Source organism: Nerophis ophidion, linkage group LG11 (genome assembly GCF_033978795.1).
Source record: "Nerophis ophidion isolate RoL-2023_Sa linkage group LG11, RoL_Noph_v1.0, whole genome shotgun sequence".
NCBI classification, from domain to species: domain Eukaryota; kingdom Metazoa; phylum Chordata; class Actinopteri; order Syngnathiformes; family Syngnathidae; genus Nerophis; species Nerophis ophidion.
Genome location: NC_084621.1, coordinates 58506435 through 58529390, shown reverse-complemented (window position 1 = coordinate 58529390; position 22956 = coordinate 58506435). Strand labels below are relative to the sequence as shown.

General features: G+C 38.2%; 1 protein-coding gene across 5 annotated transcripts in view; it reads left to right on the top strand.

The window, feature by feature from the left end:
* LOC133562305 (myelin basic protein-like) overlaps positions 1-22252 on the top strand; it is a 48780-nt gene extending 26528 nt beyond the window's left edge. For 3 of the 5 annotated variants that reach the window (XM_061916349.1, XM_061916352.1, XM_061916351.1), the window contains 2 exons: positions 9704-9787; positions 21177-22252. In XM_061916349.1, the coding sequence (XP_061772333.1) occupies positions 9704-9787; positions 21177-21209 (117 nt within the window). In that variant the 3' untranslated portion in view covers positions 21210-22252. Of the gene's footprint in view, positions 1-9703; positions 9788-11011; positions 11031-21176 lie in introns of all 5 variants that reach the window. The other 2 variants (XM_061916350.1, XM_061916353.1) reach the window with 1 other exon arrangement.
* The last annotated feature ends 704 nt before the right edge of the window (positions 22253-22956 follow it).

Sequence of the window (22956 nt, the reverse complement as noted above, 5' to 3'; positions counted from 1 at the left end):
CCAGGAAAGTACCCGCACTCTTTTTTTTACGAAGCCACGCCGTTGTAACACTTGTCTTGCTGAAATAAGCATGATAACGTTGCTTGGATGACAACATATGTTACTCCAAAACCTGTATGGACCTTTCAGCATTAATGGTGCCTTCACAGATGTGTAAGTTACCCATGCCTTGGGCAGTAATACACCCCCATACCATCACAGATGCTGGCTTTTGAACTTTGCGCCTATAACAATCCAAATGGTTATTTTCTTCTTTGTTCTGAAAGACACCACGTCCTCTGTTTCCAAATATAATTTGAAATGTGTACTCATCAGACCACAGAACACCTTTCCACTTTGCATCAATCCATCATAGATGAGTTAGAGCCCAGCCAAGCTGGCGGCATTTCAGGATATTGTTGATAAATGGGTTTGGCTTTGCATTGTAGAGTTTGAACTTGCATTTACAGATGTAGCGACCAACTGTAGTTACTGACAGTGGTTTTATGAAGTGTTCATGAGCCCATGTGGTGATATCCTTTACACACTGATGTCGGTTTTTGATGCAGTACCGCCTAAGGGATCAAAAGTCTGTAATATCATCGCTTACGTGCAGTGATTTCTCCAGATTCTCTGAACCTTTTGATGATTTTACGGACCGTAGATGGTAAAATCCCAAAATTCCTTGCAATAGCTCGTTGAGAAATGTTGTTCTAAAACTATTCGACAATTTGCTTACAAAGTGGTGACCCTCGCCCCATTTTTGTTTGTGAATTACTTAACATTTAATGGAAGCTGCTTTTATACCCAATCATGGCACCCACCTGTTCCCAATTAGCCTGCACACCTGTGGGATGTTCCATATAAGTGTTTGATGAGCATTCCACAACTTTATCAGCATTCATTGCCACCTTTTCCAACTTCTTTGTCACATGTTGCTGGCATCAAATTTTAAAGTTAATGATTATTTGCAAAAAAAAAAAAAAATGTTTATGAGTTTGAACATCAAATATGTTGTCTTTGTAGCATATTCAACTGAATATGGGTTGAAAATGATTTGCAAATCATTGTATTCCGTTTATATTTACATCTAACACAATTTCCCAACTCCTATGGAAGCGGGGTTCGTACAAGAGGAGGTAATCTTGACTTTTTTTTGCAATCCTCCATTATAAGGATATGCACCAATTAAATTGGTCCAATTTGGGTTTGTTTCTGGAATAGCGTTGCCACGGTAACAAGAAATGTTCCCAGCTACAAATCGCGCTGTTGGGGTGAGCGAAATCTTTCCGACGGTCTAAGATATGTAGGGTTTTGTTGTCCGGTTCGTCCCATCAGCCGGTTAAGATAGATGGACAGGTCATTGAAGTGGTCCAGTCGTACAAGTACCCGGGAGTCCACCTGAACCACAAACTGGACTGGTCAACACAGGCAAATGCTGTGTACAAGAAAGGCCAGAGCAGACTTTACATATATTTTATCAGTCTGGTGTAGCCAGTGCCATTTTCTTTGGAATTGTGGGTTCAGGGTGGTAGCATGATCTCAAGAGACAGTAACCGGTTGGATAGGCTGATTGGGAAATGTGTCTCAGTGATGGTGAAAAATGTGGACTCTGTGGGAGCTGTGCTTGAGAGAAGGATGAGGACTCTCATGCAGGGCATCCTGAGTAACCACAGACATCATTCGCCTGGCACTAAGGCCGCTCACAGGAGTAACCGTAGCAACAGGCTCCTCTCATTACACTGCAGAACGGAACGGTTTAAGGGATCTTTTGTTCCTTTGGCTGTTAGACTGTAGAAAAGATCCGTCTGAATAATACATGTGCATTTTATTACTGTTGCCAGTATCTTTGAGAAGTATTTATTATTGTTGTTGGTATAAGTGGATATGTTTTTATGCAACTGGACATCTGAATTTCCCCTATGGGGAATCAAAGTTTTTATCTGTCTATCTATATATCTAGTACATGGGTGTCAAACTCTGGCCCGCGGGCCAAATTTGGCCCGCCTGGTAATTTAATTTGACCCTTGAGGCAATATCAAATCAACATTAGAGCTGGCCCGCCGGTATTATACAGCGGCGGTGCTGCTAATACTCATACTTGCCAACCCTCAGGATTTTCCCGGCAGACTACCGAATTTCAGTGCCCCTCCCAAAAATCTCCTGGTGCAATCATTCTCCTGAATTTCTCCCGATTCGCACCCGGACAACAATATTGGAAACGTGCCTCAAAGGTACTCCTTTTAACATCCTCTACAACCTGTCATCACATCTGCTTTTCCTCTTTACAAACAGCGTGCCTGCCCAGTCACGTAATATATGCGGCTACTACACTCACATAAGTGAATGCAAGGCATACTTTATCAACATCCATACAGGTCACACTTAGGGTGGCCCAATAAACAACTTTAACACTGTTACAAATATGCGCCACACTGTGAACCCGCACCAAACAAGAATAACAGACACATTTCAGGAGAACATCTGCACCGTAACACAACATAAACACAACAGAAAAAATACCCAGAACCCCTTGCAGCACTAACTCTTCCAGGATGCTACAATACACCCCCCCACCCCGCTACCAACAACACCCCCCCCCCCCAAATGTATTAGCCTGTGGAAAAAGTTAATGTTGATATTTACCCCAGAAGGCTGCAAATAGAAAAGAGGCATTACATTTTTTATTTACATTTTATTTAATATACCATTGATGTTTTTTAATTTGTTTTTTGAAAGTTGATTTTGTACTATTAAGTTATATAAGCGTTGCTTGTTCCATTGTCAGTGTTCAAGCAAATCAGTGTAGCAAACTGAGCAATAATTAACATTTTATTCATGCACTTTATCTTGCTACTTCAAGGCTTGAATGTTTGATTCATTCATTATTGTTATTTTATTTTCAAATGTATAGTTAGCCAGTGGAAAAAGTTTATTTCGATATTTACCTCAGAAGGCTGCAAATAGAAAAGAGGCATTCAATTTTTATTAAAATTGTATTTGATATGCCATTGATATATTTTTTTATTATTAATATTATTATTTGAAACTCGATTTTGCATGTCACTATAAAGATATATAAGCCTTGCTTGTTCAATATTCAATGCAAAACTTGTTCTGGGTCCCTATTAAAAGGTTCATTTGTTCAACTTTGGCCCGCGACTTTGTTCAGTTTTAAATTTTGGCCCACTCTGTATTTGAGTTTGACACCCCTGTTTTAGGTGGTAGCGTGGATTGTAGTGTCCCGGAAGAGTTAGTGCTGCAAGGGATTCTGGGTATTTGTTCTGTTGTGTTACGGTACAGATGTTCTCCCGAAATGTGTTTGTCATTCTTGTTTGGTGTGGGTTCACAGTGTGGCACATATTTGTAACAGTGTTAAAGTTGTTTATAGGGCCACCCTCAGTGTCACCTGTATGGCTGTTGCATTCACTTGCGAGTGTGTATAAGCCGCTTACATTATGAAGCTGTTTGTATGGAGGATAAGTGGACGTGACGACAGGTTTTAGAGAACGTTAAAGGCAGTGCCTTTAAGGCACGGCCCCCACTATTGTTGTACGGGTGGAAATCGGGAGATATTAGGGAGAATGGTTGCCCAGGGAGATTTTCGGGAGGGGCACTGAACTTCGGAAGTCTCCCGGGAAAATCGGGAGGGTTGGCAAGTATGAATATTAGCTGTGAATGCGGTGTTACGGCGGCACAGCCACTGTATAATACTGGTGGGCCAGCTCTAATGTTGATTTGATATTGCCAAAAAGGGCCAAATGAAATTACATGGCGGGCCAAATTTAGCCCGCGGGCCAGAGTTTGACACCCATGACTTAGGGTGATCAGAAACAACAAACTACTGGAACGTTAACCCAATTGAACAATTAAGGACTAAGCTTAAAAGCCTGGTTTTTGCCAGAAAATCAGCCAATTTAAACCAAATCCACCAATTGTTCCAAAAAAGTTTGGTCAGATATCCAGCCAGGACTATGGCAGATGTTTGTTGGTGGCTACAAAACCATGTAGTCCAAATAAAACTTTCAATGCAATGTCGAACCAAATATTAGTGGGAGTGTGTAAATATTTAAACTTGTTCGTAAAATTTTGGCTCGATGCAAATTACATAAATAGAACCAAAAATGATTAAAATCATTGAAGCTGTATGTTGCATAATCATCTCAACCTACAAAATTAATGTTTTCAATAAATAATTATTATTTTTATTTTTAAATACCATATTCTTCTGACCGGAACTGTATGTACTGCTATCACATGCATCTGCTGTCTTTGCCTGCACATAAACTCATGTGTGTGTGTGTGTGTGTGTGTGTGTGTGTGTTTCATGTGAATTCTGCAGCTGTAAAAGACAATATGAACGTTGGTGTCAATTGTGCAATACTAAATAACAGAATGGAGGAATGCTATTATTAGCAACAGCAAGATACTACAGATAATACATAGCAGGGATAACATCACAATAACTTGACAAAGCACTGTATTTTGACATTATCTGGAAATGTCATGTTATTCTTATCATATCATTTCTGTTCATTCATGATCCTCAGGCTTATTGCGTAAAAATCCCCATTACTTGTGTGTTTAAAAAACAGTGTACTACGAGCGTCATCTTACTTGTCCAAAGCAAAACAAAGGATGCGTAGTTTCCGCATTAGAATGTGTTTCGTAAACATTGCAGAGGAATGAAGCTGGAAACTTAGAAGTAGAAAATAACAAAATTCAGGAATGGACAAACAAAGGTGAAAATAATTGATCAGTTCTTTAAAACAGATAACGTACATTTTGTAAACGTTAAATAGGAATTAACAGTCGATGAACCTAACATAGGAGGCAATTTTTTAATAAAGATTTAAAAAATGATCGTGTTTTTTGACTCCGTGACATGTTCTTCAATGAAGTTAACACGTGTTTTGTAAACGGTAAAGACAAATTAGTTCTAAAATGACCTAAGCATATTTGTAAATAATCCAGTTATATACATACTAGGATCGGTACCGAATTCGGTACTTTTGAAGGTACCGACCAAATTCCGTTTATATTACAGAGTATCTATTTACATAAATTTAAACAGTACCATATTTTGATATCTTTGTTGCACTTGACGTTACGTCTGGTTGCAAACTCGATTACAACTCAATGTTGTATTTTTTCGTCACCAACAAACGTCATCACTGGTAAGGCTACGCTTTTCAAAAAACGCTATACCAATTGCTAATTTGCTACTGATTAGCATTAGCGATTTTACATGGCGATTTCAACGCTTCCAAATGTGTTAATGAAAACTACAAACGAGATGCAATCAAAGAGCTGGTGTGCAATTAGTACAAAACTTACAGTATAAGTATAAGTTGGTACAGTATAAGTTTCATTTAATGGCAAAGATTAATACTGTCAAAGCGCTTCGGGTACCTTGAAGGTAGAAAAGCGGTATACAAGAATAATTCATTATTATTATTATTATTGTTACAGAACCAAAACAGTTCCAATTTCCAGTACCCATTTTTGGTACTTTTTGTATTCATGTAGTAATAAACGTTAATTTGCATAATATTTTTTGTTTTCTAACATTTATCACAGAACTGATAATGATGACTCTGTTGGGTTTCATGTTATTGTCAACAAAAAACACGCTGTTATGTTGTAAAAACATAAAACAAATATTAATTATATTATACATTATTATAATTATTCCCAGTTTCAATCGTAAAGCATATCTTTATTTGGTGCCAGTCTTGTTTTTGTTGAGCCCTACAAAGTGTTCGCCTGGAAATATTGTACTTGTTTAGGGCTGTAACATTTCATCGATTAATCCGATTTAAAAACATTTTCATTTATTTTCTGTCATTTCGAACAATTGTTTGAGTAACTAAAAATTATAAAATCACATGGACTTCATGGAATGCCTGTAATTATATGTGTGGGCACAGTTTTTGCTAAAGGTCACTGTCTGCAGTTTGCGTGGCGGAAAATTTTTCAAGTGCAATTTCAATGCCGATGTACATTTATTAGGAAAAAAAAGAAGAATGAAGGTTATGGAAAGCAGAAAAATGTTGTTTATTTTAACTATTTTCCGTTAAATACGTATCAAGGCTATAGTGTGTTTTATGAGATTACTTGGTTATAGCAAAACAATATTTACTCGAATAGTCGATTACGAAAATAATAACTGCAACGCTATACTTTTATACTTTAACGTGCATCATAGTTGTATTTTTGATTACCATATTTGAAGGTGTTGAAATCGCCTTGCAAAACCGGTAATGCTAATAAATAACATGTACAGTGGGGCACAAAAGTATTTAGTCAGCCACCGATTGTGCAAGTTCTCCCACTTAAAATGATGACAGAGGTCTGTAATTTTCATCATAGGTACACTTCAACTGTGAGAGACAGATTGTGAAAAAAAAATCCAGGAATTCACATTGTAGGAATTTTAAATAATTTATTTGTAAATTATGGTGGAAAATAAGTATTTGGTCAACCATTCAAAGCTCTCACTGATGGAAGGAGGTTTTGGCTCAAAATCTCACGATACATGGCTCCATTCATTCTTTCCTTAAAACGGATCAATCGTCCTGTCCCCTTAGCAGAAAAACAGCCCCAAAGCATGATGTTTCCACCCCCGTGCTTCACAGTAGGTATGGTGTTCTTGGGATGCAACTCAGTATTCTTCTTCCTCCAAACACGACGAGTTGAGTTAATACCAATTTGAATACATGGATGATACAGCAGAGGATTGGGAGAATGTCATGTGGTCAGATGAAACAAAAATAGAACTTTTTGGTATAAACTCAACTCGTTGTGTTTGGAGGAAGAAGAATACTGAGTTGCATCCAAAGAACACCATACCTACTGTGAAGCATGGGGTTGGAAACATCATGCTTTGGGGCTGTTTTTCTGCTAAGGGGACAGGACGATTGATCCGTTTTAAGGAAAGAATGAATGGGGCCATGTATCGTGAGATTTTGAGCCAAAACCTCCTTCCATCAGTGAGAGCTTTGAATGGTTGACCAAATACTTTTTTCCACCATAATTTACCGATAAATTCTTTAAAATTCCTACAATGTGAATTCCTGGATTTTTTTTTCACATTCTGTCTCTCACAGTTGATGTGTACCTATGATGAAAATTACAGACCTCTGTCATCATTTTAAGTGGGAGAACTTGCACAATCGGTGGCTGACTAAATACTTTTTTGCCCCACTGTATATGGCAGGGGTCGTGAACCTTTTTGGCTGAGAAAGCCATGAAAGCCAAATATTTTAAAAAGTATTTCCATGAGAGCCATATAATATTTTTTTTAACACCGAATACAACAAAATACGTACATTAATAAGTAAGACCAACATTTTTAGAGTATATTAAGTCTTGCATCTTTTAATAACATTGTTATTTTTAAGCAAACCAATAATTAATAAAATACTTGTTGAACAGGTGCAGTAGGAAACGGATTAAAATGCATGAGAATGTTTTATATTTTGAACGTTATTTTTAACACTGTGATTACCAGCGGAATTATTCATTACTTATCGTGTTAAGTAATGTCAGCTAAGATTTATCTGAGAGCCAGATGCAGTCATCAAAAGAGCCACATCTGGCTCTAGAGCCATAGGTTCCCTACCCCTGGTATATGGCGTATCCAATGTAAGTTTGCATTGAGCTCGCGCATTTTTTTGAAAGCGGAGCCTTACTTTCGTACGCTTTCCAAAAGGCATACTTGCTTTGTTGGCACGGACATTTGCAACATTTCCAAGAGGCAGTTTGTTATGAATGAGCATGTTTGCCCGCCAGATGCTTGAGCCCAGTCTCCAAACGGATGTCACGTGTAGCCAAGGTATTGGAAATTGGTACCGTGGGATTTTATGGGTTTTAGTCAGACGAATCCGGTCAGTACCAATAAAAGCATCAAAGCACCTAAGAAAGACGCGTTTTGTTTTTAATTTTCTTTGATGTCAAAGCTTTTACATGTCACTGATTTTGAAAGAAAATGGGAAAAAAACCCACCCAGGATGTCAATATTTGTCGATTCCCATCATTCACACCTTTGATGGGAGCTCCATTGAACAAATAAGGACCATCCGCCACATGTTGTGTTCAATTTGCGTGACACACTGGAACTAAAGCGTTGCCAAAATAAAACCCAGTTTACTTGTGTTGGTTGCAAAGAAGGAAATGAACACAAAAGGCTGTCAGGGCAACAGAGAACAGACCCCTCATGAACTGATTAGTATTGTTTTTCTTGCCTCTGTTGGCGTGTTGCAGGTGTCAGCAAACGGTCAGCATATCCAAAAATTATGAATATGTTTTGAAGTCTTTCTATCAGCTTGCTCAGAGCTCACGAAGTAGCTGTTTTCTGCTTCAAATTTGGGATTTATTTAGAGTATTTATACTATATATAACTTTGAATGTCCAAAGGTTCAACATCTCATTGTTCCATTTGAAGCCTATATTGCAGTGGTGTCCAAAGTGCGGCCCGGGGGCTCATTTTTTAATGGCCCTTGGCCCATTTTGAAAATATTAATATAGAAAAAAACACAAAAATTAGAATTAAGAATAAAATAGGTGTAATATAACGAGAATATGTGGCAATGTTGACACCAATAACACAAAGCTGCGATGTAGGCCGTTTATGCTTCTTTAAAACTGTCTTTGCTCAAACAATAAAAATAACTTATAATAATAAACTTAAAGATCTGAAGTTGATATAGAGATTCAAGCGGTGAAAGTCAAAATAAAATCAATTGATATATGACTTGTTTTTAAGCCTTTTATTAGTGCAGGCCTTTTGGATCTCAGAGACATTTAGTGTGTTTTATTTTAAACTGTCATTGTTAAAAAAAATAATACCGAATTAAAAGCAATGTTGGAATTAATTATTTACCTAATCAAGACTCCAGTTATGTCATATTAAAGGTTCCATTTTGAAAAATATTTTGGGGAAGATTTTGCACAGTTTGTGTTTCTGCCATTAAAAAAGGGTCTTTTTTGAGAAAAAAATTCACAAAACATAAATAAGTAAAAAACCTTTTATGGAAAAATATAGATCTGAAGTTGATTTATAGATATGTAGGTGTTGAAAGTAATATATATATATATATATATATATATATATATATGTGTGTGTCTTAAATAGATTATCCAGAGAATAGTGCTCGATACCGTGGTAGAGCGCAATATGTGTGTGGGAAAAATCACAAGACTACTTCATCCCCACAGAACTGTTTCATGAGGGGTTCCCTCAATCTCCTGACAATTGAGGGAACCCCTCATAAAACAGTTCTGTAGAGATGAAGTAGTCTTGTGATTTTTCCCACACACATACATACATATATATATACATATATATATATATACATACATACATACATACATATATATTATATATATATAAAACTTATTTTTAACATTTTGGGTTCACAGGACCTTTAACATTCACCAAAATTAAGGAAAGCCATGAGGGTTGCAACATATTCTATTGGTTTTGAAAATTAAAAATCTCAAAATGGCCGCCGCATGCTTTCATTTTTCAGTGTGCTCTCAGTGGAAAAAGTGTGGACGCCCCTGTTATGGTGGCAGAAGGTTTCCTCGATAGCTTATCCATTTGTTTTCTTTGCACTGCTTCAAACGTTCCATTCCCACATATCCTGGCATTGAAATTAATAGGTGGACAAAACTTCCACATTCTCTGCCAAGCAACTGAATATCTGTCGTCTTCTTCCAGGGTGACCAGAAGTCCCAGTCTGCAAGAGCCAAGAAGTCCACCGGAGGTGACGGCAAAGGCTCCCTGACTAGGATCTTCAAAATGGTAAAAAAAAAAAGAATAAAAGCGCAATTTTCATTACTACGCCTTAAAATCTTCTACATAAGTGATTCTCAAACTGTAGTATGCATGCTCCATCTAGTGCAGTGGTTCTTAACCTTGGTTCGATCGAACCCCAGGGGTTCGGTGAGTCGGCCTCAGGGGTTCGGCGAAGCCAGTCAAGACACACCCATACTTGCCAGCCTTGGGACCTCAGAATTTGGGAGATGGGAGGAGTGGGGGTTGAAGTGCAGGGGGGGGCAGGCGTGGTTGAGGTGGGCAGGGGTGTATATTGTAGGTCCCGGAATAGTTAGTGCTGCCAGGGATTCTGGGTATTTGTTATGTTATGTTACGGTGCGGATCCTCTCCCCAAATGTGTTTGTCATTCTTGTTTAGTGTGGGTTCACAGTGTGGTGCGTATTTGTAACAGTGTTAAAGTTGTTTATATGGCCACCCTCAGTGTGACCTGTATGGCTGTTGAACAAGTATGCATTGCATTCACTTATGTGTGTGTAAAAAGCCACATAAATGATGTGAATGTGCCGACACGCCGATTGTATGGAGGAAAATCGGAAGTGAAGACAGGTTGTAGAGGACGCTTAAGGAGAATGGTTGCCCCGCGAGATACACTGGAATTCGGGATTCTCCCGGAAAAATGGGGAGGGTTGGCAAGTATTGACTCATCGTGCAAATAAAAACTTCTCTACATCGGTGCATCATGGATACGGCAACAGCAGAAGTCACACTGATTTGCAGGTGTGTCATTTGTTGTGAGTTCATCATGCATGGTTCATTTTGTACACCAGGAAAAAAAAACATAACGTTGTCTTGAATTCGAAAAAAATAAAAATACAATTTTCACAAATGAAGGGTTCGGTGAATGCGCGTATGAAACTGGTGGGGTTTGGAACCTCCATCAAGGTTAAGAACCACTGATCTAGTGGTACACCAAATAATATTTTCCAATATTCAAACTCAGAGTTACTGTTTAAACTGTGTGTAATGTTATAATGGCCAAATCTGTCAGATAAAACCTCTGCCTTGTTTTTAATTAATACTCAGGCCTACTATGCTGCTGTATTTTCACGTTGGTCATAATAGTGGGACTTGGGAGTGCCAAATGTTTTCTGAGGTGGTACTTGGTGGAAATAGTTTGAGAACCACTGATCTCCATCCTGTCTGAAATTGCATGAGCAATGATGGCGGTCTTGTCTTTTCTTCCCACCTCAGTGATGATAACAACAAAACAGTGAGTAACTAATCTGCTGCTCTTCGAAGTCAATAAACTCATTAGTCATTAAGTCCACAACTGATCCTCATGCATGCTATGCAAGCTTGATGCAAGTGCTGATCTAATCTTGCCGGAGATGCTGATCCACTTCTCATGGGATCATCTAACTGCCTGCATGGACAGTAATTTGATTATGCTGAGTCATCAACATGCATTTTTTGCTGCTTGGGGTTACATGTATAATACCCGTATCGATTTTATTAACTTGCCATGCACGTTTTTGGACTGTGGGACGAAACCGAAGTACCCAGAGGGAAACCACGTAAGCAGGAGTTGAACATGAAAAGAAATTTCACCACGATACTTTTCTTAAAGACAGAAAAGTACCATATCTTACTCTATTGCAACTTTATTTTTCTAAAACCATATTCTTGGCTTAAATGATGCATTTTCTAGCATAAAAATGGCTAAATGAAGTAAAAATATCAATACTACAGTAAAAATGGACACTAGAGGAGACCAAATCAATTAGAGCAGAGGTCACCAACATTTTTGAAGCCAAGAGCTACTTCTTGGGTACTGATTAATGTGAAGGGCTACCAGTTTGATACACACTTAAATAAATTGCCAGAAATAGCCAATTTGCCTTTAATAAATATATCTACATATATTAAAAAAATGGGTATTTCTGTCCGTCATTCCGTCGTCCTTTTTTTTTCCTTTTACGAAAGGTTTTTTGTAGTGAATAAATGATCAATTAAAATAAACACTTAATTGAACGGTTTAAAAGAGGAGAAAACAGGAAAAAAATGAAAATGTAATTTTGAAACATAGTTCAGGCGGATCTTCAGGAATGAGGACGTTGTACCGATCCATTGTGGTGAAGAAGGAGCTGAGCCGGAAGGCGAAGCTCTCAATTTACCGGTCAATCTACGTTCCCATCCTCACCTATGGTCATGAGCTTTGGGTCATGACCGAAAGGATAAGATCACGGGTACAAGCGGCCGAAATGAGTTTCCTCCGCCGTGTGGCGGGGCTCTCCCTTAGAGATAGGGTGAGAAGCTCTGTCATCCGGGAGGAACTCAAAGTAAAGCCGCTGCTCCTCCACATCGAGAGGAGCCAGATGAGGTGGTTCGGGCATCTGGTCAGGATGCCATCCGAACGCCTCCCTAGGGAGGTGTTTAGGGCACGTCCAACCGGTAGGAGGCCACGGGGAAGACCCAGGACACGTTGGGAAGACTATGTCTCCCGGCTGGCCTGGGAACGCCTCGGGATCCCCCGGGAAGAGCGAGACGAAGTGGCTGGGGAGAGGGAAGTCTGGGTTTCCCTGCTTAGGCTGCTGCCCCCGCGACCCGACCTCAGATAAGCGGAAGATGATGGATGGATGGATGGATGGATGGATGGGTATTTCTGTCCGTCGTTCCGTCGTACATTTTTTTTTCCTTTTACGGAAGATTTTTTGTAGAGAATAAATGATAAAAATAAAAAAAACACTTAATTGAACGGTTTAAAAGAGGGGAAAATACCCCAAAAAATGAAAATTTAATTTTGAAACGTAGTTTGTTTTCAATTTCGACTCTTTAAAATTAAAAATTCTACCGTAAAAAATGAAGAGAAAAACTAGCTAATTCGAATCTTTTTGAAAAAATTAAAAAAATAATTTATGGAACATCATTAGTAATTTTTTCTGATTAAGATTAATTTTAGAATTTTGATGACATGTTTTAAATAGGTTAAAATCCAATCTGCACTTTGTTAGAATATATAACAAATTGGACCAAACTATACAAAGACAAATCATTATTTCTTCTAGATTTTCCAGAACAAAATTTTTAAAAGAAATTCAAAAGACTTTGAAATAAGATTTAAATTGGATTCTACAAATTTTCTAGATTTGCCAGAATAATTTTATTTTTATTTTAATCATAATAAGTTTGAAAAAATATTTCACAAATATTCTTTGTCGAAAAAACAGAAGCTAAAATGAAGAATTAAATTAAAAGATATTTATTATTCTTTTCAATGAAAAAAAAAACTTGAACATTGATTTAAATTGTCAGGAAAGAAGGGGAAGGAATTTAAAAGGTAAAAATGTATATGTGTTCAAAAATCCTAAAATCATTTTTAAGGTTGTGTTTTTTTCTCTAAAATAGTTTTTCTGAAAGTTATAAGAAGCAAAGTAAAAAAAATAAATGAATTTATTTAAATAAGTGACGACCAAGTCTATAAAATATTTTCTTGGATTTTCAAATTCTATTTGAGTTTTGTTTCTCTTAGAATTAAAAATGTCATGCAAAGCGAGACTAGCTTGCTAGTAAAAAAACACAATTTGAAAAATAGAGGCAGCTCACTGGTAAGTGCTGCTATTTGAGCTATTTTTAAACAGGCCAGCGGGCGACTCATCTGGTCCTTACGGGCTACCTGGTCCCCGCGGGCACTGCGTTGGTGACCCCTGGGTTAGAGTATCTGTTCAGTAAAATGACTACTGATTGGCTCAGCCTTAGACAAATTGATTAAATAAACTGCCCCAAAGAGTGCAAATGTAGCTAAAGGGTGTTATTTCACTTTTAGCGGGTGCTAATATGGTAATGCTTTAAAAAAACAAAAAACAGGGATTACTTTGTATAAGAAATGTGTCAAAAAGTCTACTAAACCTGACATGAAATATGGGCAATTTTTTCGGCAAAATTAGGAAAATGGGGAATACACGATCAAAATTACGAGAAACACTTTCAAACTTATTGAAAATAAGATATTCTTCATCTCAGTATGTTAATAATGACTGAATTAATTAAGTACATATTACAAAACTGTTGTGTTACTCATTCACGGATGTCATTTCGCTATTTTGATATTTTGCTGTAAAGAAGGTCAGTGAATGAATGTATATATTTGTGGGAAAGGTGTAGGATTAAATAAGCTTTGCTTCTTCCTACTCCTTTTCGGACATGATGTATTGTGTATTGTGAAATGATGAAATTGCCTGATGTATAATGTAGTAGGTATGTCATGTTAGAAATAAACTAAGAAAAGAAAAGAAAAGAAAAATGATAATCATTTAACTGACAATAGAGCTTTTAGTGCTATCGTTATATCGTAATAACTTATGTTCACGACACATTCTCGAGGTGTAGTGTACCCTCCTCACTATAATGCTAGCGCCTATTGATTACATTCATGGATGCCAGCAGATCGAGCGATTCTGACCGAGAAAGCGACAATTTCCCCATTATTTGGCGCGAGGATCAAAGATTTGTGTTTGAGGATATTGATAGCGACGGACTAGAAAAAATAAGATTAAAAAAAAAAAAGCGACAGCTCCGGGCAACGGCAGTGTGAGCGTTTCAGATGTAACTAGGATAATTCTGGAAAATCCCTTATCTGCTCATTGTTTTAATGGTGTTTTAGTGAGATTTTAAAGATTGTAAATTAAAGATTGTAAAGACATACCTCGAGGTTGGATGGCTGCGTTGAACACACTGTGTCTCAGAGAGAAGCCAATTAACCAAGCTCACAGCTGCTTTAGAACGACGAATAATCCACGGATGTCTCCGGTAAGATATATATCACAATTTCCCCATCCAAAAACATGCTGGTTGACGTCGAGAAAACATTTTCGCTTGACCGCTCTGTGTTAAAAACAAAGAAACGCCGGCTGTGTTTGGGTGCTAAAGACAGCTGGAATCCACCGCTTTACAGCATTTTTCTTTATAGTCTCCATCATTAAATGAACAAATTGCAAAAGATTCAGCAACACAGATGTCCAAAATACTGTGTAATTATGCGGTTAAAGCAGACGACTTTTAGCTGTGTGTGTGTGCGCAGCTCTAATATTTCCTGACAGTCCGTGACGTCACGCGTATAAGTCATCGTTCCGCGACGTTTTCAACAAGAAACTCGTGGTAAATTTAAAATTGCAATTTAGTAAACTAAAAAGGCCGTATCGGCATGTGTTGCAATGTTAATATTTCATCATTGATATATAAACTATCAGACTGCGTGGCGGGTAGGAGTGGGTTTCAGTAGGTCTTTAACATGCGATTTGATTTCCAAAAGACGACGATTAAAAACCGCCACAAACAGACCAGATGCTACCGTTTCACTGAAGGACAACACTTCCATGTCCAGGACATTCATCAGCTGACAGGAGAAGCCATCGCGTTAATGAACTGACTTTTTTCTACATGTCTTTATTACATGCATTCAATTATTGTGACGTAATTTTGACCCTGAAAGGGACAAGCAGTAGAAAATGCATTGATTTTGGCGTGTTGGGTTATTTGTAGTCTTTTAGTCTATTTCCTTCAATAATAAAATCGACCGTGTAATGTGGCTTTTGTACTGTTACATTTCCAATGTCAAATGTTAATTACTCAGCCAATCATTCTACTCAAATTACTTTAGTGCTCGCTAAAAGTGGAGTTAAATTTCCCCGAGGGTTGCTCATCTGGAGATACTAAATTGTTGTTGCTAAGATACCAGAAGGCACGACAAACTTATGCAATGTGTCTAATTAGCGTCGAGTCGCTAACATCACACTATCAATTAGGTCTGAGTTTTATTCAGACTTCATTGTCCAAACGGGACTATGCCAACTTTTAATTACCACTTAAATATGTTTTGATGCATTTTCTTTGTTCTATTTATAGTCAAAAGTAGTTTTTTTCCCTTTTCCAGCCAATCAAAATATGGATTATCTCTACAAGCAATCCATACAAAGTGGTTTCCTCATTTGCATAATCCTTAGAGACACAATCCTCTACACTGTCAAACCTTTTAATCCAAATGAAAAAAACAAAACGTGTGGAGAAAAGAATATTCCAAGAGACTTATTTGTGATAAAAACTGAAGCTGAAACAACCAGAAAGTGTGATATTTTGGCATGTGTGGATAATGAAATAAATACAGTTAGAATTACAAGGGCTTTATAAAAACGTTTTCTTTGGATTGGTTAATTAAAAAAAAAAATTCTGTCTGATCTGATGCACTTCTTGTTGGAAAGCTTTAAAATCAAATCAATGTGTTTGGTGAAAATGAAGGCAAATTATTTTGTAAAAAAATTAATATTATGTCTTTCATTTATATCAAATATGCCTGCTGTAAAAAAAAGAAAAAGGCTACATCACATATTTCCATGTCTGAAAATGAGTGGGAAGAAGCAGAACATTTATAGAATTTTACAATACTTTTATTTTAGCTGATATGAAGTCAAGTTTATTGTTATATTACATGTATTACATTTTTCTCTTTCCATCCCCTCCTACTCCGACCCGACTGCACCAAATGGTAATTTAAATGCATTTAATAGCTCAAATACAAATAAGGCAACAATAGAATAGAATAGAATTGACTTTATTGTCATTATATTTGCATATAACGAGATTAAAGACTCCAACTTAAGGTGCAGTTGTGGGAACAAACATGGAAATATGTGATGTAGCCTTTTTTTTTTTTTACAGCAGGCATATTTGAAATAAATGAAAGACATAATATTACATTTTTTACAAAATAATTTGCCTTCATTTTCACCAAACACATTGATTTGATTTTAAAGCTTTCCAACAAGAAGTGCATCCGATCAGACTGAACAGTTTTTTTTTAATTAACCAATCCAAAGAAAACATTTTTACAAAGCCCTGGTTATTCGAATTGTCGTATTTATTTCATTATCCACACATGCCAAAAATATCACAATAAATAGTAATAAAGGAAAAACTAAAAATTGAAATAAACAGACTACTATCCAATAAAAATAAGAAGCAATCCAGTACAAAACACTATAGAAATACAAAATACAAAAAAGGTTTCCTACACTTTTCTTTTGTAAAGTAAATCTGAACAGCCGATACGGGCATCTAAATTAAATATATGATTTGCCTGAAAAACAGGACAGGACAAAAAAACAAACAAAAAAGAAATAATATTACATTTATTTCCAAATATGGCATCGGTATTTCAAAATAATCGTTTTTTGTTCAACTTAAAATGTGACATTTTGATTTGATTTCTTGTTTGTCAGGGATATGCGGCTCTTCAACCACTATTGGCTGTTAGGAGCATTCTTATGTGGTTTGGCTTGAATTGTTTCACATTTTGTTCAAACAGCTTTAATTTTTCATATTTAACTTTCATCAAGATTTTTTTTTATTTTCCAGCAATTTTCAGCCGTGATAGCCATCCTGCAACAAATACATGCAGAATAATGCGGAATAATTTGAGTGGTTTTATTTTGTTATTTCACATTAGGCCTACTTAGACAAGAAAATAAGAATAACATGTTGTTTTTTGTTAAATTGCACTTAGTCACAGAGTGCGTCAGCAGTGTGTTAGCAGGACACTTTCTGGCGCATTGAGGTTTACATAAGATGTGATGGTACCAAAGGAAATGGGGAGTCTTCATTTGTGCTTGTTTGTTAGTACATTACTACAGCATCTAGTAATGGATGCATAATACAGACAAACATTAAAAATCCACATTTTCACCGGAATGTTTTTTTATTGGATCCTATTAGACTATTAAAAGGCGAGTTAAACACATATACTTCCTTCCTTTTTCTACCTTTGAATTATTGTTTGGCCTTAATTGTTTTTATTTCCAACTAAAACTAGTTATGTTTCTTTCAGACGCAACGTATTCGCTAATATAACACATTCAAACAGTTGTTCTGTGTAAGGGTATTGTCATTTAGCTAACTTGTTTAGTTTTACAGCAGACAAAGCTATCATATCTGTATAACTTTCACCAAGTTACGTTTGGCTGTGTTTTCAAGCGAGTCTCATGTTCCTTTACTCGCTGTAAATCAACTGTGGTTTAATGACTGTTGTCTTTCATGATAGCAGAATCGATTCGGTGCTAGCCGTATATTATGTTACGCGATTTCGTACTTATATATTGCGTAGGGTATTTCGTTTTTATAGTCTAGATTACATGTATGTAAACAATCCTATTCGCATATTACAAAGAGAATAAATCCATACAATTATTGGAAACAAATCAATGTGTATATATGGTACATGTTTTGGGACGGCGTGGCGCAGTGGGAGAGTGGCCGTGCGCAACTCGATTGTGCCTGGTTCAAATCCCACCTAGTACCAACCTCGTCACGTCCGTTGTGTCCTGAGCAAGACACTTCACCCTTGCTCCTGATGGGTGCTGGGTGGCGCCTTGCATGGCAGCTCCCTCCATCAGTGTGTGAATGTGTGTGTGAATGGGTAAATGTGGAAGTAGTGTCAAAGCGCTTTGAGTACCTTGAAGGTAGAAAAGCGCTATACAAGTACAACCCATTTATCATTTAGACCAATGGTTCCCAAACTTTTGCAGGCTGGCGCCCCCTTGGCTCCTCTTTCTTGATATTTGGTATGCTGCAATTTGAAAAGAGAAAGGTTAAACACAAATGTGTATTTCACAAATAAAACCCAATTTAGTACACCAATTTATTTTTTAGCAGTTTTAACTGTTTCAGCAACATAGAATGGTAAATAAACATTCCACCAGTAACCTTCATCGTCTCACACTTAATATTAATGGGATGGATGTGCTTGGTGCAGGGACATAAGCTTCTCAACATCAGGCTGGAACTCACTAAGAAGAAGTCGTAGATCCCCGCGGTCAGTAATTTTCAGTCGGTTTCTTTGCTTGGAAAGAAGCAAGGCGACTGCACTGAAGCCCCGTTCTACTAAATATGATGTTGGCGTGTGGTAACCGGACCCTGATGCGTCGTCCACTGACTCGTCCTGCTGCACGTGTTGTGTACAAATCGTCAAACAAACGTTCGAACTTCTGACTTCGACTTCGGACTGCCGCCCCCCTACCGCCCCCTTCTTCCTCACCGCCCCCCCGGATCTTTCCACCGCCCCCCTGTACCGCCCACTTTGGGAACCACTGATTTAGACTATGCAGGCGTACCCCATGTTGCGCCTTATTCAGTATGTAGCTCCTTTCAGCCTCCAACGCTCTCACAACCTCGCTAGCCAGCAGCCACAACAATAACTCAGTGGCCTAGTGGTTAGAGCGTCCGCCCTGAGATCGGTAGGTTGGGAGTTCAAACCCCAGCCGAGTCATACCAAAGACTATAAAAAAAATGGGATTTAGTACCTCCCTGCTTGGCACTTAGCATCAAGGGTTGGAATTGGGGGTTAAATCACCATAAATGATTCCCGGGCGCGGCACCGCTGCTGCCCACTGCCCCCCTCACTTCCCAGGGGGTGAACAAGGGGATGGGTCAAATGCAGAGGACAAATTTCACCACACCTAGTGTGTGAACCAATCATTGGTACTTTAACTTTAACTTAACTTTAACAACACAACACTTCTTCTTCATGCAACAATAGCATTCATAAACAATAGAATTAGACATGTTTTGCATGTTCTACTATGCTCTATTTCTGCAATAAGAAATGTTTTTGTGTATTTTCTTCATTTTGAATGTGTTACTAACTTAATGTATGATATTGAAAATAGAAATAACTACTTCTTCCAACTTGAATGTGGCAACATTCCATAAGTATTTAAAAAGGTATTGTTTTTTTTTTGTTTCGTTTTTTACACACATCTTTTTTTATATTTTCCTGTTTTTGAGTATACAGTGGGGCAAAAAAGTATTTAGTCAGCAGGTTCTCCCACTTAAAATGATGACAGAGGTCTGTAATTTTCATCATAGGTACACTTCAACTGTGAGAGACAGAATGTAAAAAAAAATAATCCAGGAATTCACATTGTAGGAATTTTAAAGAATTTATCTGTAAAAGCTCTCACTGATGGAAGGAGGTTTTGGCTCAAAATCTCACGATACATGGCCCCATTCATTCTTTCCTTAACTCAGATTAATCGTCCTGTCCCCTTAGCAGAAAAACAGCCCCAAAGCATGATGTTTCCACCCCCATGCTTCACAGTAGGTATGGTGTTCTTGGGATGCAACTCAGTATTATTCTTCCTCCAAAGACGACGAGTTGAGTTTATACCAAAAAGTTCTATTTTGGTTTCATCTGACCACATGACATTCTCCCAATCCTCGGCTGTATCATCCATGTATCCATTTTGGTATAAACCCAACCTCAGCAGACCCCGACCATGCCCCATCCCCCACCCCCCACCTCCCGAAATTGGAGGTCTCGAGGTTGGCAAGTATGTATTATGGTAAGAGTCATTCAAATAACTATAACATATAAAACATGTTATATGTTTACCAAACAATCTGTCACTCGTAATCGCTAAATCCCATGAAATCCTATACGTCTAGTCTCTTACGTGAATGATCTAAATAATATTATTTGATATTTTAAGGTAATCCGTTAATAATTTCACACACAAGTCGCTCCTTAGTATAAGCCGCACCCCCGGCCAAACTATGAAAAAAAACAGCGACTTATAGTCCGAAAAATACGGTACCACATAAATATGCATTTGAATGTGAGGAAAGTAGTACCGTTTTCAATGAGCAGGTACTGGGAATGGTACTCTGGAATGCCCTCCCGGTAACAGTTCGAGATGCCACCTCAGTAGAAGCATTTAAGTCTCACCTTAAAACTCATTTGTATACTCTAGCCTTTAAATAGACTCCCTTTTTAGACCAGTTGATCTGCCGTTTCTTTTCTTTTTCTTCTATGTCCCACTCTCCCCTGTGGAGGGGGTCCGGTTCGATCCGGTGGCCATGTACTGCTTGCCTGTGTATCGGCTGGGGACATCTCTGCGCTGCTGATCCGCCTCCGCTTGGGATGGTTTCCTGCTGGCTCCGCTGTGAACGGGACTCTCGCTGCTGTGTTGGATCCGCTTTGGACTGGACTCTCGCGACTGTGTTGGATCCATTGTGGATTGAACTTTCACAGTATCATGTTAGACCCGCTCGACATCCATTGCTTTCCTCCTCTCTAAGGTTCTCATAGTCATCATTGTCACCGACGTCCCACTGGGTGTGAGTTTTCCTTGCCCTTATGTGGGCCTACCGAGGATGTCGTGGTGGTTTGTGCAGCCCTTTGAGACACTAGTGATTTAGGGCTATATAAGTAAACATTGATTGATTGATTGATACTGTGTGAAAGGTACTCACCCTTAGTGCTGACTACTAGGCCAGATGCATCATTCTAACACTGCAGTGCCGAAGCACATCCATTATTGCTTGCATCTACTCACCAAATTGAATTTTTGTTTTGTTTTCTTGTACGCAGGGAAGCCGCAGCTCTTCTCCAGCCAGACGCTGACGTTCCAAACATCGCTTTTAGAAAAAAAAACAACAACAAAAAAAACATTGACGAAGTAAAGTGTGAAAGAAAAACAAGCAAAACTTGCCACCATTAAAACTCACCTTTGACCTCGCTGCTGATAACACATCCTTTTTGCTAAAATCCCTTCCCGTGTTGTCCGTGGGTCCCCACAAAGCGACACAACCCGTGCCGGCTCTATGTGCTTACCTGTATGTCCTCGTCTCTAAATCCTCTAAACCTGAAAAAAACACAAAGGTGGCTGAGCAGAATCAGACCTGGATTGTGAAAAGTAAAAGCCCAGAGCAATAATTTCTCATTAAATTGCCTGTCGTTGCTGTTTGTGGAGTGTGTGAACAGACCAGGCTGGTTCTGTTTGTACCGAGAGATTATTTGTCTCGTCACAAAGTCTGCGTCCTGTCCCCAAACTCCTCTTTGGCAAACATCCATTTTTGTTTGGATACTCTGCTAATAATACTTTGAGTTATCTCCTGCATGTGTCCTTTAAGTGTGGCGTCATACGTGTGTTTGTCTCCACGGCGTAAAGCGGGAGTGGTTATGGACTGAAGTGTTCCACATCTTTTTAAAGAGTTTGCTGCAAACAACACTAAGATGAGTCATTTCTAATAGATTATTCAATTGTTTTGTCCCGTGAGATGACATGTTCTAATTTTCTTCCTGATGCGCTTCACTTGTCAGTATTTTCCGCCTTGTCAGCACCTTTATCTGTCACTGTTCCCTTCGTGCCTGCCCCCCCAAAGCAAGTGCTGTTTCTTTTTCTTATGGATAACTGAAACACAATTTCAAAAAAAGGTGCTATTTGACTAACACTGAAACGGTGTACGGTGCTTTTGTCACAATTGGTCAAAGCAAAACAGAACATATTTCTTCCACATGTAATAAAACGTGTCAGTAGCAGCTACGAGTGCGTCTCTCAGTCCACTTCCAAAGCACCCTTTGAATGAATGTAAGGATCTTCCTCGTTCTTATATGTGTAATAAAAGTGAGCTGCCACTTACCTGAAAATAAACAATTTGAAAGCCGTACCCTTGCGTGATGTGTCATTGTCCACATGAAGACTTTTCTGGGAATTCTATGAATGCAATGTTTTTCTCCTATCGGTTGCAATCCCACATTCACACGCTCATTTTAGGCATGGACGCCTTATTATCTGAATCACCGTCATCTGCAATCCCTTTGTGAGACAACAACACGTCTTTCTCTTTTTTTGTGCGTTCTAAATAGTAAAAGACTGCCAGTAAGAGGCGGCTAATAATGCATTTAATGGGGACGTGCAACAGAATGTCTGTAATGTAAGCACAGTCATATTTATGGAATTTGCAGTATTTTGGTCATTTTAAAGGCCTACTGAAATGAGATTTTCTTATTTAAACGGAGATAGCAGGTCCATTCTATGTGTCATACTTGATCATTTCGCGATATTTTTGCTGAAAGGATTTAGTAGAGAACATCGACGATAAAGTTCGCAACTTTTGGTCGCTAATAAAAAAGCCTTGCCTTTACCGGAAGTCGCAGACGATGACGTCACAAGGGTGAGGGCTCCTCACGTCCTCACATTGTTTATTATGGGAGCTGCCAGCAGCAAGAGCTATTCGGACTGAGAAAACAACAATTTTTCCATTAATTTGAGCGAGGATGAAAGATTTGTGGATGAGGATATTGATAGCGAAGGACTAGAAAAAAAAAAAAAAGGCAATTGCATTGGGACGGACTCCGATGTTTTTAG